General features: G+C 39.5%; 1 protein-coding gene and 1 non-coding gene across 3 annotated transcripts in view; one reads left to right on the top strand and one right to left on the bottom strand.

Moving 5' to 3' along the window:
- Window positions 1-975: 975 nt before the first annotated feature.
- TRNAS-GCU (transfer RNA serine (anticodon GCU)) lies at window positions 976-1057 on the bottom strand. The gene has a single exon. It is a non-coding gene; the product is annotated as a tRNA-Ser (tRNA).
- A 113-nt stretch (window positions 1058-1170) lies between these two features.
- The window catches only part of KNL1 (kinetochore scaffold 1), a 31171-nt gene continuing 14610 nt past the window's right edge, over window positions 1171-17731 (top strand). Inside the window, exons 1-12 of one of the 2 annotated variants that reach the window (XM_048065076.2) lie at window positions 1171-1468; window positions 3310-3392; window positions 3836-3889; window positions 4312-4351; window positions 5103-5162; window positions 6431-6492; window positions 6962-7014; window positions 7796-7835; window positions 8857-8894; window positions 9244-9296; window positions 10774-16023; window positions 16766-16910. In XM_048065076.2, the coding sequence (XP_047921033.2) occupies window positions 3855-3889; window positions 4312-4351; window positions 5103-5162; window positions 6431-6492; window positions 6962-7014; window positions 7796-7835; window positions 8857-8894; window positions 9244-9296; window positions 10774-16023; window positions 16766-16910 (5776 nt within the window). In that variant the 5' untranslated portion in view covers window positions 1171-1468; window positions 3310-3392; window positions 3836-3854. The remainder of the gene's footprint in view (window positions 1469-3309; window positions 3393-3835; window positions 3890-4311; window positions 4352-5102; window positions 5163-6430; window positions 6493-6961; window positions 7015-7795; window positions 7836-8856; window positions 8895-9243; window positions 9297-10773; window positions 16024-16765; window positions 16911-17731) is intronic. The other variant, XM_048065077.2, reaches the window with a different exon arrangement.

Genomic DNA, 17731 nt, shown 5'->3' with positions numbered 1-17731 from the left:
TCAAGGTTGATTTCACAAGGAGCTTACCAGCGATGGCATCACGTTTCAGTTTGAGTCCGAGCTGGTAGTTTCACACTGCGCAGCCACTGGGTGTCTGCTGCTGGTACCTGCTAAAAACATGCACAAGATAAAACATCTTCTGGTTTGCTACCGAGGAAAGTATTTCTGCCAGTGATGGCATGTGATAAATCCCCACCTAGGCCTGAGAATTAGCCCAAATGTGACCAGGGAGCTCATCTCCCATTTTTTCCAGCTGTGTTTTAACCAGTCCATTACAGGTGCCACTTGTGCGTATAAAGAGCTACCGTATGGCCACGCTCTGCATAGGATCTGGTATAATCTGATTTCCACCAGGATTTAAGCGTTGTTCAATCTGGGCAGTGTAGCCTGGAGGGCTCTGGGAGCTGTTCCAGTAAATTACATGTGAGAGGCCCCTTCCGCTCGTGCTAATTACAGTAATTATGGCTTCAACATGCAGCAAAGTCTCAGGGGAGCATTTTGTTTCATTAACTTCTCCTTCCAGATTTTTAAGTTAACTCTTCACGCAGAGTAGCTCTTAGTAATCAGTTACACTTCTAAAATCTCAATAACTACAGGAAAAGTCCGTTAAAAGTCAGTGAGCGTGGATGTAATTTCAGTGAGGCACAGTGATCAGCCTCGCTGGAGCTCCCTCAGCCCCTGATTTTGCAAAAATTTATTTACCCGAAGCTCCCACCAGGGATTTGGCAAACCTGAATGAGACAATTTGGGTCGAAAGAAGCAGTTTGGTTGTGTTTGGGCATGGAGGTTGCAGGTCTCCAGGGGGTGCGGCTGCCTCCCCTCAGGCCTCCTTGCGCGGCCCCAGGCGGCGGGAGGGATGCGCGGGGGGGCGATATACGCATTGGCAGCCCTCGAGGAGCTAAAAGTAAATAAATAAGATAAAGGGAAAAAAAACGGGAGGTGTGGGGGAGAGAAAAAAGACGAAAAGTTGACTCCCGACGAGGATGGGATTCGAACCCACGCGTGCAGAGCACAATGGATTAGCAGTCCATCGCCTTAACCACTCGGCCACCTCGTCACGAGAGCCCTGTTTCTCGCACAGCCCATAAGAATCCGCACCACCTGCTCCCGGCCTCGCCTCCCGCCCACCGCCCGCTCTGCGAGATGGCGCCCGTCCGCCGCCCTTTGGCGGCAAGAACACAGGACGACGCGACCGGACAGGAACCGAGCCACCCTACCCCAGGTGTTCTCCGCTGCTTCACACTCATTCCTCCGGCTGTGGCGCGGTGCCGGCGAGGAATAATCCCGAAAAGGCGGACAACGAGCTGGCATCACGGAGGCCACCATATTGTACGGAACGCCGGGGGCCGCCATGTCGTACGGAGCGCTAGGGGGGCGCCATGTTGTACGTCCTGCCGTCGGGCGGGCGGTTTGGCGCGCGGCGGTTGGGTTTGAACCGTGAGGCGGCGGCGGCGGCGCCGTGAGGGCAGTGAGTGAGGGGCCGGGGGGGGGCTGGCGGGGCTGAGGGGGTTTCAGAGCCCTGGAGGGGCTTTGGGGGGCTGGGAGCAGCGCAGGGGGTTGTAGGGAACGTAGTTCTGGTAGCGCATGGCCAGTTTGAATTTTTTTTTTATATTTATAAGTTTTGATAAGCGCGGCAAGCGACCAGCGAAGTGTTCCTGTGGGCGTCGCCAACATGGGGGCAAACCTTTCACCGACGTTCAAATTGTTTCTTCCCCTTATTCTTCATACAGTTATCCTTTTCAAAGTGGGCTCGTTGCATTTCGAGTTTCTCTAGGGTCTCCTGCCAGTAATATTAACGTTGGTAATAGATCTCACAGCTGCCTTCAGCCCCGTCGCGAGGCGCGGTTGTCTCTCCCTGCAGCTCGCAGCCAAGGCAGTCCGTGGCGGTGAATTTTGAGGAAAATTGCAAAAAGGCACCGGGAGCCCTGCACACAGAGCAGTTTCACCTAAGATGGAAGACACTTTTATACCTCAAGTCTTTAAAAGCTCCCTCCACGTACTGTGGTGTTGCGAACAAAGAAACCCTATCCCGTTACTGACTTTCTCAGTACCCGGATGCATTGTAGCAAAAATACCGAGCGTTTTAATTACATCATGATCTTGTTATTTAAGTCGTTAAATTTCCCTGCAAGACTTGCTAGCGTTATTTGTGAAACGTGAAAGTTACCAGGTGGAAGCTGTTCAAGAGATGCTACTCTTCCACAGGCCTACTATAGCCTTATTTTTGGTTATATAATACTCCATCTCAAGGAACTAAAATGTTTTATATTTAGAAACAAAATATAACCTGGTGCTGTTAATAGACTGAATGGTGCCAAGTTCGGGCCTGAGGGGATTTCAGTGTGCTGGGGCAGCCCAGAAATGTGAGGGGAACCTCGATAAAATGCACGATAGGCTTAGGTTGGTCAACACCAAGCAGTACTTTTGGGAAAATACCTCTGTAAGTGATAGCTACAGGTGTATGCTAGCCTTTGGGTATCGCTCCGGGTAGTGCTCCCAGGCCGTCTTGGTTTTGTTGCCTCAGAGCTGCAGGCCCTGAAAGCCAAGGCCTCTGCAGTTCCCTTTCTGAGGGGTGTATAGCAATACCCCACTAGTAAGTGATTGATTTAGTGTTTCACTAACCCTAGAGCTTTTTTTTTTTTTTTTTTAAGCCTCCATAAGGCTTAGCTTTTCCTTGGTCATCTTGTGGTTTAAATGCTGTGGTCTATGGTGAGGAGACTGGCTTGGTGGAGAAGAAGGGGAGATGTTGCTTACTGGGGGGAACTTATGAATGTGTATGAATACCTTTGGGAAAGTTTCGAGAAGATGGAGCCAGAAGGGATGAGACGCAATGAGCACAAACTGGACTACAAGAAATTTCACTCAAACATCAGAAAAAAAAATGCAGAGAAGGTGGAACAGGTTGTCCCAGAGCAACTGGCCATAGCTTTGGGCAGGGGGTTGGACTGTACGATCTCCAGAGGTCCCTTCCCACCTTCAAGAGTCTGTGATTTTGTGAAATGCAAAAGCTGAGCAGTTCCTCTCTATTTCTAATTGTCTCTTAAAAAAAAAAAAAAGTGTTTTACAATTTGCTTAACCCTTGCCTAGGCAAGAGTTTCTCTTAAGGCGTTGTTTGCTGAGGTTTAGCAAGGGGAAAATGCAATGCGGTGGTATTGTCAGATTGCTTATAGCTGTCACATAAGATAGTTTAGCGATAGTAGATAGTGATGGAGATAAATATCACTGAAATCTAGGAAAGAGCACAGAAAAATGTGTTTGTTGATATTATGGTGTTGATTCAATGCTACAATATATTGTGTTCTTTGTCAGGTCCATGGGAGAATGAGGTTATGAGGAATATTAACCTGGTATTCAAAGCCTTGTATTTTGTTGTGCTGTATAGGAAACCTGAGGTAATATCCTAAGGCATCTTCACGGTGTGGGTTAACTCATTATCCCCTGCTGTGACTTTTAATAGGCATACTAGTTCATAAAAGAGAAGATATTCTTGGGGTGGCAGGGAGTAGTAGTGAATGAAAAATTGTCTTATGTGTCAGAGCGAACTAGTGCACTTTGTATTGTAGAAAGCTTGATCATATTTATCCCCAGCAGTTACCAAAATCTTAATTTTAAGTAGAAGGCTGCCGAACCAGTAAGACTCAAACTGCTAGCACATCTGATTTATAACATGATATGCAGTAGAAACCATTGAGTTGGGAGGCCTGTTAGACATCAGAGAATTCCTCTGAGTAAAGAAGGATAAAGAAGAAAATTTTAGCAACTGACTGAGTCTAGTATCTAGTTGTTGTTCTATACAATATTCTTAGTGAGATCATTACTATTTTTTTGATTTCAGTATTGCATTTCCCACAGAAATGGACAAGATTTATTCAGACCCTAACGTGGAAAAGTAAGTTGAAACCTCATAAGAACCTCATTGTGATTCGGCTGTTGTCTTTTAGATGCAAAATGTTTCTTAATCCCTGTGTGCACTTTAGGATCTCTTGAATGAAATATGCTGTCCATCAAGAAGAAAAACAGGGAGGTTTTTTGATTATGGTGTAGGAAAGCTCGAGGAAATCTCATAGCAGCAGATTGTCTAGAGACTGACCACAGGGGTCAGAGCACAATATGTTGAATTTTCCAAGGGTTATGTACAGGGACCTAGCATTGGAATGATCTATTCCAAGCAAGTTTGTTCAAGTAATTTCACACTTGTAAAAATAATGGAGAAATTGAATTATTAACCATAAAAATGTGGCAGCACTGTTCAAGAAATACATCTTGGTTCCAGTTTATGCACTAATATCTATTTCTCTTTTTTCCTTCCAGTGATAATACAGAGCACATAAGAGGAAAGCGACTGTCCTCTGTGAGTAACTTAAGGCATTTCTAAAATAAAACTGAGTGAGTGAAGGAAGGAAAGGGGAGCCATAAAGAAGAATTAGTTTTCTCATCACAGCCTGAAGAAAAACATACCAAGAGCAAAGAAAGACCCTATTAAGTTTGCGATTGAATGTGACGCTTCTGGCTGTTACAGATTCTCTACTGCCAAGTAATCAGTTCATGCATTCTTGTGAAATACCAGTTCACTGATTGTATGGCTGGCTGATGTATTCAAGTCTGAAAGCATTGCTGTTCACATTAGCAATGTGGCAGAAGATGACACAATTTCCACAGAAGGATTCGCAGGTGAAGCGAGTGTACAGGGATATACCTGGTAATTTTCTGATTGAAGTGAATGAATTTAGTATTCAGAAGGACAGTTTACCCACTCTTTTCTCAAAATAAGTAAATACATGAATAAGATATTCGAAAATTAAAGTTATGCCTTCAGTGGTTACAGATTCAGAATTTTATGAATTCTTTGGTCAATAATAAGTATACCTTCAACTGAAGGAACTCCCGTGTATGGTGCGTTGGTGAGAAGCAGGGTCAGAGACTGGGACAGATGCCCATTGCAAGAGTGAATTGTAGGTTATGAAATCCATGGTAACTTGTGCATAAATGATGTCTTGAACTGCTTGTACACCAGCTGTGACTGAACCAGTCATTTACTGGTTGCTTGATCCTTTCTTTTGTGGGTGCTGGGGCTGATTTTCTCAACTTACACTTTCTTTTAGATTTTAAAGGCTCCACGAAATCCTCTTGATGATTTGGGAAACGGGAATGAACTCACTCAGGTAGGTCTGTTAAGTCCTCTTTTGCTGACTCTCTTAATATCTTTGGTTTACTCCTCAACTTGTCCCTGATTAAACAGGGTCACTACAATAATGTAGGTGTAAAAACTGTAATAAATAACTGCTTTGGAGGATACTGTTTGGAGTAATAAATATTACATGAAATCCATTGAACTTTTATTTTACATCAGAATATGTCTTCTGTCAAGCATGGAGGAATAACCAGAAATTAAAATAGAAATATCTTGCTTCTGGTGTAGTACACGTGATTTGAAGTTTGCCACCTGGAGTACTGTGTGCAGCTCTGGGGCCCACAGTGTAAGAAAGAAAAGACCTCTCAGAGTGGGTCCAGAGGCTGGAGCACCTCTCTAATAACTTCTTTCAAATATGAAATATGAGCCTGAGATACTCGTGCATAATATATTTCAAAACTGGTTTGAGTATGAAGAGCAGCTCAGTCTTCATTTAAACTTTAATACCTTTTAACAATGATGCGTAGTACTGCTACTGGGCAATATAGAACCATCGTATGCAGTAGTGTGACTTTGTTCATAACTGCTTGTGATGCTGACATAGTTCCTCTGTGCCTATAATGGATAATGTCAGTACGTCAACACGTTGTCTACTTTCTTAAACAATGAGTATTCTGCTGTCCTGGGCAGAGCTATTTAGTTAGGGAACCTTACTGCAGACACCTGCACCGCAGTGGTATGGTGAATTAGCTTTCCAGTATATGCAGCGTTGCATTGTTAAACGCCTTGTAACATTGCATTAGTATAATCATGTAGTCAGTGATACCATTTAAACGTTTCTTTAGGAAAATATCAGTGGTGATTTTGATTCTTCCATGCATCCTTCCCTTTCTCCCATAAAGACAAGTGTTTTTTTCAGTTGTCACAGAAAGCTAAATTTAAAAAAAAAAAATCTTGCAACTCACTTGTGCTAAGCAGCTAAGTATTTTTTTCCCTAGTATGCCAAACATTATGCCAGACAAAAATCTTTATAAGTGGTATTCTGCTTCTTCTGTCTGAAACCAAGCAGTTAGTACAAAATGATCTTTAGAACCTGCTTCTTGTGAGATAGGTGTCTCTCTGCGAAGAGGAGAGAAGCTGGAGAACTATAAGTAGTTTAAAGATGTTGGCAAATATCTGTTGTACTTGTTGAGCTATTATGCTTGCATTTTTTATTTTTGTGTGTGTGAAAAGCTATAATTATTGTGGATTATGGCATACGAACTGTTCTCTGTACATCAAACTTTTTTTTTTTGTCAGGATATCAATATAGATAAACGTAGGAAAAACTCCCGACGTGTCAGCTTTGCGAACACCATAAAGTAAGTTTGATCTGAAGGATGCGGATTTACATCTCTTTTATTACCTACAACTTTATGCTTAAAAAATCTGCTATCACCTAAAATTGCTGTTTGCATACATCTATGGGCATTCAGTGAAGAAAATTGTGAAAATATGGGAATTTCAGTGAAGAAAATACTAAGTTGATCTTGAGCCCTAATAGAAACATTATTCACTTTCTCATCCTAGCTATAAAAAATGATGGAGTAAATTTCATATAATTAGGAAACTTTGGGTTTCGTTAACTTTTCTAGTGATTTTCACATGAAGTATGATAATGGCATCTTCCTGCTGGAAAGTATGATTGGGTTCAGTAAGCTGCTGTCTTTTGGTATCATTTCAGAACATACCATGTGGGAAAAGACTGAGATTAAGGCTTTTTTTTTTTTTTTAATTTGCATTAAAACAGATCATCTTATGTTTTCAAAAACTGTTTTCCTTTGTTCTTAGCTGCAGAGTCTTCCAGCGAGATCTTAAGAATAATGCAGAGAGAGAAAATGAAGGTAAAAAGTCCTTTCTTTTCTGATAGGTTTCGCAGACTATTAGCAACAAGACTTCAGCCAGAATTTAAGAAGTCAAGCTTGTCAGTCGTAGATAGGGAACAACGTGGTCAGCTGTTTGTGATAGACTGGATGAAAACCCATTAGTTACTAGTACTTAGTTACTATTAGTTACTTAACTAATTAGTACTTACTATTGGTACTTAGTTACCCATTAGTTACTAGTATAAGTGGACCTTGTAGCTCAGAGAAGGAATTATTTCTTTTAGACAAAATGCACCTAGAGCAAAATCTGTTTTGGGGATTGTTGTGGTTTAACCCGGCCGGTAGCTACGCACCACACACCCCTAGCCTGCCCGCTGGCAGGACAGAGCGAGAAGCTGAAAAGTTCTTGGCTTAGTGTAAGCACTGCTCTGCAACAATTAAAACATCAATGTGTTATCAACATCAGTGTGTTATCAACATTCTTCTCCTAAATCCAAAACATAGCACCCTACCAGCTACTAGGAGGAAAATTAACTCTATCCTAGCTGAAACTAGGACAGGGATTTAGATCAAAAGAAGACCGAGAAGAATGTCTCATTCACTCTGTCAAAGATGACCTAGGAAGAATCTGAAAAGCTAATGCATTTTCAAGTACTTTGGTTCTCTGGGTTTTTGCCATGATAAAAAGGAACACAAAGAGTGAGAACTGCAGAACATTCTTTTCTGTGCACTTTACTCTTGTCTCTGAATGTTTTGATCCTGTTTCTCTCATTGTAATGTCTGATTTTCTTATTCTTAGAGTGTGCAGCAGATACAGGGAATCATGTCCTGCTTAATCAGTAAGTCTGGGGAAAAATTATTCCCACACTGCAAATACATTTCTTCACATGGCATGCGACCATAAGAATGTTACTCCTCAAAGAAACCAACAAATGTAACATGCTTATTTATTTAGGTATAAAATTGCTCTTTTGACTGGTTTTGAAAAGTTTGGCTGGTTACAGGAATACAGCAGAAAAAGGATATAGCTGTTTTGGCCATTCACAAAACGGTAGATGTTTCTGAAAAATTGAACAATTATGTCTTGAAACTGCTTCATCCAAAGTTGATTGTTTGGGAATGTCTTCCAGGAGACACTTACCAGATTCCGTATTTGATAGAGATGGTCTTGTATGTTTATTACAATCACTTTTTCACTCAGAGGTGGATAGAGTATTAGTCTGATCTCAAAGTTCTAGTCTAGATAAAATTATGATATTGTTACTCACCAACTCAATTTAATTTTAAAAGATTTAGACTGTTTCTGTGCATGAAAGCAAATTTTTATATTTAAAACATACAGCAGGGGAACATTTACCTACAGCTATAGTTAACAAACACTTATAAAGTTATCAAAGCAATATAGTAATGTGTGTGTATAAATAAAAATCAGTATACTGGACAAGGCAGTTTGGGCTTGAAAGAACATTCAAGAAAACACTGAAGAGCAGAAATCATTAAATGTTAGATGAAGAGCCACACAAGTTGGTCGGTGTACCTGGCTTTTGATTTTACAGAGAAATGACTGCAGGCTTTAAGAACATGTCTTCAGTTTTCCAAAAAGAAAGGAACGACTAAAAGTAGAAGGTCTGAGTTAAAAATAAAGTATTAACCTCTTTTCCCGTGAAAAAATGAGTTTCATGGGAAAATACCACTTTAGTTCCAATTAGGATATATTGAAGACATATTTGTAATGTCTGGTATCTGCTGCCCAGTCATGTATGAGCTCTGCAACAGAATTCTCTGCCTTTTAAGTATATTGCTGAAGCCCTCTGGTTTGCAATCTTTTAACAAACTGTTTACCTAAACCATCTTTTGTAGAAATGAAGAACCTGAAGCAGTTCCATGTGAGATCACTGGTGAGTTTGAAAATCGATTTAACAACAGAATGACTCTTTTTATTCCAAACTATTGATAATAGTTGATAGAACATTTTTAACATGTCTAGAACAGTCTCACTGACGGAGATCACTATTGCATGAACACACTCTGTCTCATAATGCTGTTTACAAGCATTGTATTGTAGAAGCATGGGTAACCCTACTACGTGTTCAAAGGAGTACTGAAAATATTTCTCAGGATGTATTTGGTTTTAAATGTGCTTACTCAGAATGTGATACTTATGTAATGAGTCCATTGATCTTCAGTTCAGTTGATTAAAATAATAAAATAGCTCAGCAAATGCACTATTTCCTTTTCTTTTGACAGGGATGAACACTTTGCTTCATGCCCCTATCCAGGCTTTGGTGCAGCAGACTGAGGTATGTGAAGGTGTTCATTTTTTTTCAGTGCTGAGAATATTACTGTCCAAAATATATTGCAATAATTTGTGTAGTAAAGGTGAAACATGTACCTCAGCTGCCTAAAAAGTAAATCCTTGTATTCACAAGAAATTTGTCTGAAGCATAATCTTCTATACTTTGAAGTAGTTTCCTAATCTGATGGTCGTTATAGTATACTATTGATAATTTTTGTTTCTAAAATTGCTTTTCAGTATCTGAGCTAGTTCTTACATTTTTTTTCAATGCTTATCTAAGAATATGTAAAGGAGCTTATGTTTCAGATAGGTCAGTTTAATTTTTTTCCTCATGGATTACTGTCTACTTTTTTTTTTTTCCATGGGTAGAATGGATATACACTGTCCCTTCCTACTGTTAAAAAGGTTTAGAAAATTGCAGTGACTGGCATGAAAAGGTAACTGAAATGCTTCAGTTGACTCAAGTGATAAAACACAACATTTTTAGTTAAGACCTTAACAGGCACAGAAATCCTGAACTGTGCTATACTTCAGTGATGATGTCATTGGTCTATTTTATCAAACAAAGCAATTGAACGGTATCCCTTGATCCAATGGCTTTTGACTTTCATGCTGAATTTAAAAATATGGTATAAAAAATGTCCTAGCTCTTGTGAAAAAATGCTTAAAGAAAAAAATAAAGGTTAAAATCTAGTGTGGATTAAAAGATATATGCCATGAGCCTATAAAGTTCATATTGAAACCCTCTCTCTCCTTGGTTTAAGTAATGTATATGATTTATGCTTTTTCTATTGTATTTTATTTCTTGCATTTGTAAAATAATAATGGATATATAACAATATACGTAATTTAAAGTAAACACAAAGTTGTTCTTAATCAGTGTATTCATTATGTTTGATAAACTAGAGCATTATATCTTGCTATTGGCCAGTTTTTATCCACAGCTTTAAAACTCTAAATCCTTTCTATTAAAGAGACTGAAATCTTCTTATTCAGGGTGGAAGAGTCTTAAAAAAATTCCAACTTGGCACTGCTGCTTTGGGGAACGTACATGATAAGCTGGGCAGGGATTTTGCTTGCAGTGGGTGAGTGGGGAAAGATAGAAACGCCACATAGAAAATACTGATTCATAAGTCTCAGTGATTGTTCTGTGTTTACAAGGATGTCACATGTGAAGATGTGAAGGTTTTGTCCAACAGAAATCTGAGAAACATTCTTTCAAAATTCTAGTTAAATACATAAAGATATTACAAACATATAAAATATAGGCTCTAAGAATTTGTAACAGTTAAGTTGTCCTTTCTTTTAATATGTTATTACTTGTTGAGAAGGACTGAAATGTTTTTTTTTCCTCCCCAAAAAGCTGTAAAGATAGAGCTCTAACCTTTAGACTGCATTAGCTGACTTTTGTTGTGAATAGAGTAAACCACTGTGTCATTTGTTACAAGTGTCAGTAACTGTCATTTCTTGTCTTTTTTCAGTGCCATGATGTGGACAACGCCATTCAAAGAACAAATAGGCATGACACAACACTCACCTTTTCAGATGAAAATGAAATGGAAATGACAGCTAGTCACACTGCAGTGATTACACGTAACCTGAAAAACAATGAAACTGACAAAACTGAGAAAATAGATATCACATCATTTCTGGCTGGGTTAAACTCTAACAGTGGAAAGGCAGAAATGAGTAAAGAACTTCATTTTTCCTTTGATCCTACAAACTGCCTGTGCCCATCTTTTGAACAGAAGGAAGATGCTACTACGGTAAAAAAAATAAATTTCAATGAATTTTTGATGCGCTTGAAGTCAAATGAAAAAGCACTCAATCCTATTGAAGGACCTGAAAAAGAAAACCTTTTTTTTATCCCTTCACAAGTCTCAGAAGACACGGCACGATCATCGGTGGAATCTGCTTATTCCCATGAACCACCGGCCACCTTCAATGTAACAAAAATCTTTAGAGAGCAAGATGATGGAATGGAAATGACAAAATGCCAAGCACCTGATGTTAAAAATATGCGTTCTGGTATTTGTGGGGCTCCACCAGAGCAATTACTGTGTGCAGATGTTACTGAGGCATTTGCAGATGATGGAATGGATATGACAACTAGTCACACTGCAAAAATGTCTTTTCCTTTTGCCAGTGTTGGAAATCAAAGTTTAAACTTCAAAAAGGATTTCCCGTCCATGGAGACAGATAATTATTCTGTAGTAAAGAGAGCATCTCATCAGCAATTAATTGTAAAGCAGGACCCTCAACTTTGTACAAACAAAAAACCAGTAAATGTTGAAGACACTGTAGATACTACAGTGCTTCAAACTTTTAAGCAAGAGACCAGAACTTTGTCTGCTATCCCGGGATCTGTTTCTTCTGAGACTGTCTTCCGAGGTGATAAAACTGTTTTTTCTATATGTGATGACATGGAAATTACTGGGAATTACACAGATGTAATCTATAACGAAAGTACCAAAGGAATGAGCAGTTCATGTCCTAAAACTTTTGAGAAAACAGTTAATACAAACTCTTTGCCAGTAGGAAGCAGACATCCAGCACTTGATGACGTTACAGAAAGTCTACCATCTTTAGATAATCGAGCTTCTGTGTCACACAAAACTAATGCGCTTGAACAAATTTCAGGCTCAGATGGGAGAACTGAAAGAGTGACCCAAGATCATGGGACTGCTTCAGTGGATGTTGGTTTTGATTTGTGTAGAAATTCAGTGTCCACTGGTACCTCTAAGGGTAGACTTCAGCACAGACATTCAAGCTCTCTACTTGTTTCACTGCCAGGTGAGAAAACTGCAATATTTTCAGGAAAAGATACGGCCTTGACTAAAACTTGTATTGACAAGGCTGATGGAAAGAATGTTGAAAATGAATTTCCTCCTGGAGTGTCCACCTCTGTCACCTGCAAACCACATTTTCTTGGTAATAGAATCTCTACATCTCCCAGTTTAAGTGAGCAGGAAAAAATGGAGATAACTAAATGCCAGACTGTTGTCATTGATGATCAAAGCGTTGGGATAACTGCAGAAGCAAAACAAATGCATGGTAAAATAATTCCAAGTGAGAACCACAACAAAAATGTCAGTCCTGTGGCAAGTTCTTTGGACAGGGACAAGGAAAATCTTGAGGCAATTGGTTTTGATGTGAATATGAAAAGAAGCCAGACTACAGAAATGAATACTGAAGATGTTGAGGTGATAATAGTCAATAAGAAGCTTGGAAAAACAAACTTTCAGGCAAGTGGTCTGATTTCCTGTGCAAAGAGCGTGCGTCCATTACAAGAGCAAAAGAGAGAAATCGCAGAAAATACTGCCACCAACAGCAGTGCATTCATGTCTTTGCAAAGTCAAGAAGTCGATATAACTCAGCCTTTGAAAAAAACCCTTCAGAATGCTTCAGTTTCCTGCACAAATGACAAAACAGACGTGTTTTCAGATGATCAAAACATGGACGTAACCAAAACTCATTCTGTTGCCTTTGAAGTTGCTCCTACTAATACAGTACAAGAATATGAGAATACTCATAATCAAAATAATGTGATATCCAAGCAGCTGCAAAAACAGGCCTCCCGATTTTCTAATAATTCTGGTGTAGATACCACTGTAAGTCAGACTGCAGCGATAGAATATAGGGATTTCAAAAGGAGCTCAGATAAACAAACTGTTACTCCTTTATCTGCAAATGGTATGTTCATGTCTAGTAATGAACCCACTCCCTCCAGAAATACAAGAAACGTACAACCTGCAAAAATACTGGGTATAAATGCAGATTGCCAAAACTCTGACAGGCAAGTGAAAACCCGTACTATGAAGGTAGTAAATAATGTGTTGCCAACTCAAGAAGAATCTGAGAGAGATTTCCTGGTCAGTAAAACAGTTTCTTCAGAGGAGGATTTTAAAAATCCTCAGTCAGTTGATGGCCTGCACTTGGGTATTGAACAGACATTACTAACTAATACATCTGAACAACTGAAGAGAAGTTCCCAGTTGCCTTTCTTTTCAGAAAAGTCTGTTTTGTTTCCCTCTGGTGAAAACATGGACTTGACTGAAAGCTGTGCAGCAATAGCTCCTGATCAAAACATCCATATGATTTTACCAGGAAGAACAGCAGCACCAGTACATAATGCTGAAGATGAAAATAAAACATTATCTTTAAAAAGAGGGGTCATGATGACAACAAACAGTCAGGAGCAGCCTGGGTGCGATACGTACTCCTTGGTATCTGGTAAGCAAATGTTAACTGTGACTGGTTTAAAGCATTTGCATTTTGTAGATGAGAAAACTACCATATTTTCAGAAGATGCTGATATGGACATCACGAGAAGTCATACGGTTTCAGGAGAAAACAAAATAGTTTTGCTGCCTAAAAGTTCAAACAATGACATATCCTTTGTTTCTGGAGATAAAACTTGTGTTTTTACACACAATAATGACATGGAAATAAGTAGATTTGATACTGTTGCAATTGATAAATGTGTGGAAAAGGCTGAACCTGGAGGGATGCTTAGCAGAGCTAATAGGACTGAAAGGAAAAGCTCCAAGGAAACAACAGGGGAAAAAACTGTTTTATTTTCACTGAGTAATGAGAATAATGACATGGAGATCACAGAGAGCCATACGGCTGCAATAGGCCATGAAATTGTCTCCCAAAACGAGGTCAGGCTTCATTCTCTGTCTTCAGCTCAGCCTGTTAAAGCTGTTAAGTTCACAAGTAACCAGAGTGACATGGACATTATGTCTTGCCCTGCTGATAAAATTACAGTTAAACTTTTACATGATGATAACTTGAACTTGAATAAAGAGGTTGGACAGGAAGCTCCTTCAAACAGTGAAGCTACTGTGCTTGCTGTGGATGATATGGAAATCACTAAAACTCATAACGTAGCTTTGGAAGAAAATTCTCTGCAGGGTAGGCTACCCAATCAGTCTGTTCCTCTATGTTCCACCATTATTTTTACAAATGACAAGGCTGATATGGAAATGACCAAGTATCTCCCTGATGATGAAAGTACTGAAAGAGTCCTGTGTGAGGACAGAGTAAACCCTCCTAAGCAGGTTGGACAGGAGGCTCTTTCAGGTAGCAAAACAGTCATTTTTACTTTGGCTGAGGATATGGAAATCACTAAAACTCATACAGCTGTGTTAAGTGGTGATGTGTGGGACAGAAGGTTCATTCCAGCCGTTTCTGCAGTTCCTGCTGATCAGACCATTGTGTTTCCACACAAACAAGATGATATGGAAATAACCGTATCTCATACTGTTGCTGTTAATAACAATATGGAAGGATTTGAGAACCAGCAAGTGTCACATAAAAGCACTCGACAACCAGGCTTGCATAGTGCATCACTGTCTGCTTGCAGAGATGAAGTAGATTCTCTGCATGTAAAAGACCTGAATGGTGAGTATCTTAAAAAATCTAATGATAAGCCTACCATTTCTTCATCTGCTTCATCAGCCTCAGCATTTCCTACTGAGAAAGGAGCTGCCAAAGTTCACAGTGGTGCAATACCAGATTCCATTTATTCTACCTCACTTCCAGAAGACACTTTGGATGTCCGGGCACCACAGGATCTTGACCTTGCCACGGATAATTCAGTTCCTGTAAACAGTCAGCAGGATCTTGTACATCCAGGAAAACTGAAATCAAAGAGAGTGTCTTTCAGATTTCCAGGTAATGCCCCCTTGGAATGCAGTGAAGAAACTGGAGCTGTGGTATCCCATGTTTCTCTTCCTATTCAGCAATCGGATTCTTTGAAGAGTCCTCCAGATGGACTTAGTACTCAGACAAACCAAGTATTGAAAGATAATTCATCTAGGCATGAAGATCTAGATACAGTTTTAGCCAAGGATGGAGCAGTTCCAGTTTCTGACGGCGAATCAAAGGAAAACGAGAGGCTGTCAGCTGAAGGGGAAGTACTTCCAACAGACTTCCAAATAAAATCTGAAGAAACTAAGCAACTTTTGGTCAGCGACAGTCCAAGAGATCCAGTAGATCCGGCTCTTGCACCTAAATTATCAGGTATTTTAAATGTTTGTTCAAAACTGGAAAACATTAGAAGGAAATCTGCAGTTGTCTCTGTTCCTGAAACCGCTGTTTCTGACCAACTGCATAAGTTACCAACTCAACCAGAGGATACCTTGAGGTTAGGAAAAAATACCATAAAGGAACAAGATAATTTATTTTATCCTAAAGAGCAGGAGAATGCATGTCTTGAATCTGGAGCAGCTCCTATAGGTACGAATTTAGGTATGGCACTTAAGGACAAGTATCAAGGAATAAATGTCCCTCTAGGTATCTTCCAGCCTAAACTACCAAGCAGAAGAAATCCTTCTGTTTCTAACGTGCAAGACGTAAATGTAAAATCTTCAGACAAAGTAGAAGCACTGGTCTCAGAAGTAAACCTAAACACTGGTGAAGCACCAGATTACACCAAATCTAGTAGGCAGAACTTCAGCCCTTCTCAGTTTATAGCAGAAGAATTTCTTCCTATATGCCAAGAAGCAATGGATTCGAATGATTCTGTAAGCTTTGGATCTGTGGAAGATGGTTGCAAGGAGATAAGCAAAAGAGATATCTCCCACAATGAAAAGATTAAATGTGAAGAGACGAAAACTTGCAACAGCATAAAAAGAGCTTTGGAACAAGATGAGGAAGATCTTCAAAGTCTAAAGAAGCTCAAGGCGGATGAAAGCTTGGTTGGTGGGGCCTCCCTTGACTTGCAGGTGAGCCTGACCATTCATTGTCAGCATATAGGAACACTGACAGTGCTTTTTAGATATTGAGATGCAAATAGATCTGTTGCTAGTTTTTTTTTTGTTTGTTTTCTTTACCACCAGTTTGTAGTCATTTTGCTATGTTTTCCTCAGAATTTCTCTCACTGTTTTCTCAAACTAAAACAGTTGATGTGTGCAACTTCCCAGGTCCATGACAGAATAAGGAATATGTCAGTTCTCTCCATAGTATCCTACTGAGCCTTTCTCAAATAAGTATTCTTAGTTGTCTGTACTAAACCGTGTGCTAGTTGTTGCTTAGGTATAGTGATAAATTAAGGCTGAAAGCAATTACTTAAAATAGAACATGTATGTTTATTTTAAATTAGCTGTCTTATGGATAGCACAAATTGCCATGGGCTCAAGAAAATCGGTGCAAATATGGAGCGCTAATCTGACCTTAAAAATTAGTTTGTTACGTTATCATTACAAACTTTCTAATTCCTAAAGCTGCAAGAGCGTGCTGTGGTGGCTACTGGTTTGAGAAATGAATGAGGAATTTTGTAATATCACTTCCTATATGCCGTGGTAGGAAATGGCTTACGTGTATGCTGATTAACTATAAAATGTGCAGATACCACAAATAAATTTTGAATGTCAAGAAACAGCTATGTAAGCAACTGATTGAGTTATTCTTACATTGTTTCATATAGCTCTTCTTTTATTTTCTTTTTTTTTAACTTGCTGATACTAGGTTACTTCAGGTGCTCTATCTCAAAGCCAAGTAGATGTTCGTGAAGGTGAAGATCCTCCAAATCTATCAGCTAAAAACCTGGACTGTACTCATGCCAACAGCAGCAGCTCTCTAGATTCTGTCAAGGCCGACACAGAATTAACAAGTAAGACTTCCTTTGTAGCAATTGTCTCAAACTTTTCTATTGTTTTGGGTTAATCAAGGATGAGCCCTACCTATAACACCTTGAATGCCTGTGGTACAGCTTCCTACCCAGCCAGCTGACATGCTTTTACGTTCTGGCTATGAGGCCAAGCCATTCAAGGAATACTGAGATGAGGAGGAAAAGCAGTAGAATTTAAGTACACTTTTGTTTTAGTGGGCAGGTTGGGCTGAAGAGGCAGTTTAGTTTCCTTAGCACAGAGTAAATCTTAGTTTATTAGCTCTTGATGATTAGCTGGTACCTAACAATGAGGCAGAAATCTGCCAGTCATCTGGTAAGTGATATTTTGCCTATATTTACAAAACCAATCCCAACTTTGCCCCTTGCAACTATGAATATATATGTTTTGTCCAGTGGAAGTCAGACAGTCCTTTAAGTGAGAAACTAGACCTTCTTAGCTTGGCACTTGAAAGCTATGGTTTTACCTAGAAATTTGCTGGCAGCTCAGCTGCTGTTTGGTCTCTGCCTATCAATGGTGCCCTCTGAACTGGTTGGAGTCTGTTTCTCAGATTTATTACTTTTTAGTATGATACATGTGGCTTTCCTCCTATAGAAAAGTGAATTCTGTCGTTTCATTACCACTCTGACATGAATTTCATTTTACATTAAATTTCTAATCTATTCCTCAGGATTTGCCTGAAGTAGTTTTTTCCTCATTAACTTCATTCAGCACCAGAAACACGCATAAAGGTCAAACTCTACGTTAAGATGGCTTACTTCTGGAGCTAATCAACTAAGATTCATATTTCTGTAATAATATTTTT

Source organism: Anser cygnoides, chromosome 5 (assembly GCF_040182565.1).
Source record: "Anser cygnoides isolate HZ-2024a breed goose chromosome 5, Taihu_goose_T2T_genome, whole genome shotgun sequence".
Lineage (NCBI taxonomy): Eukaryota > Metazoa > Chordata > Aves > Anseriformes > Anatidae > Anser > Anser cygnoides.
The sequence above is the reverse complement of the archived record's forward strand: the minus strand, read 5'-3'. Positions and strand labels throughout refer to the sequence as shown.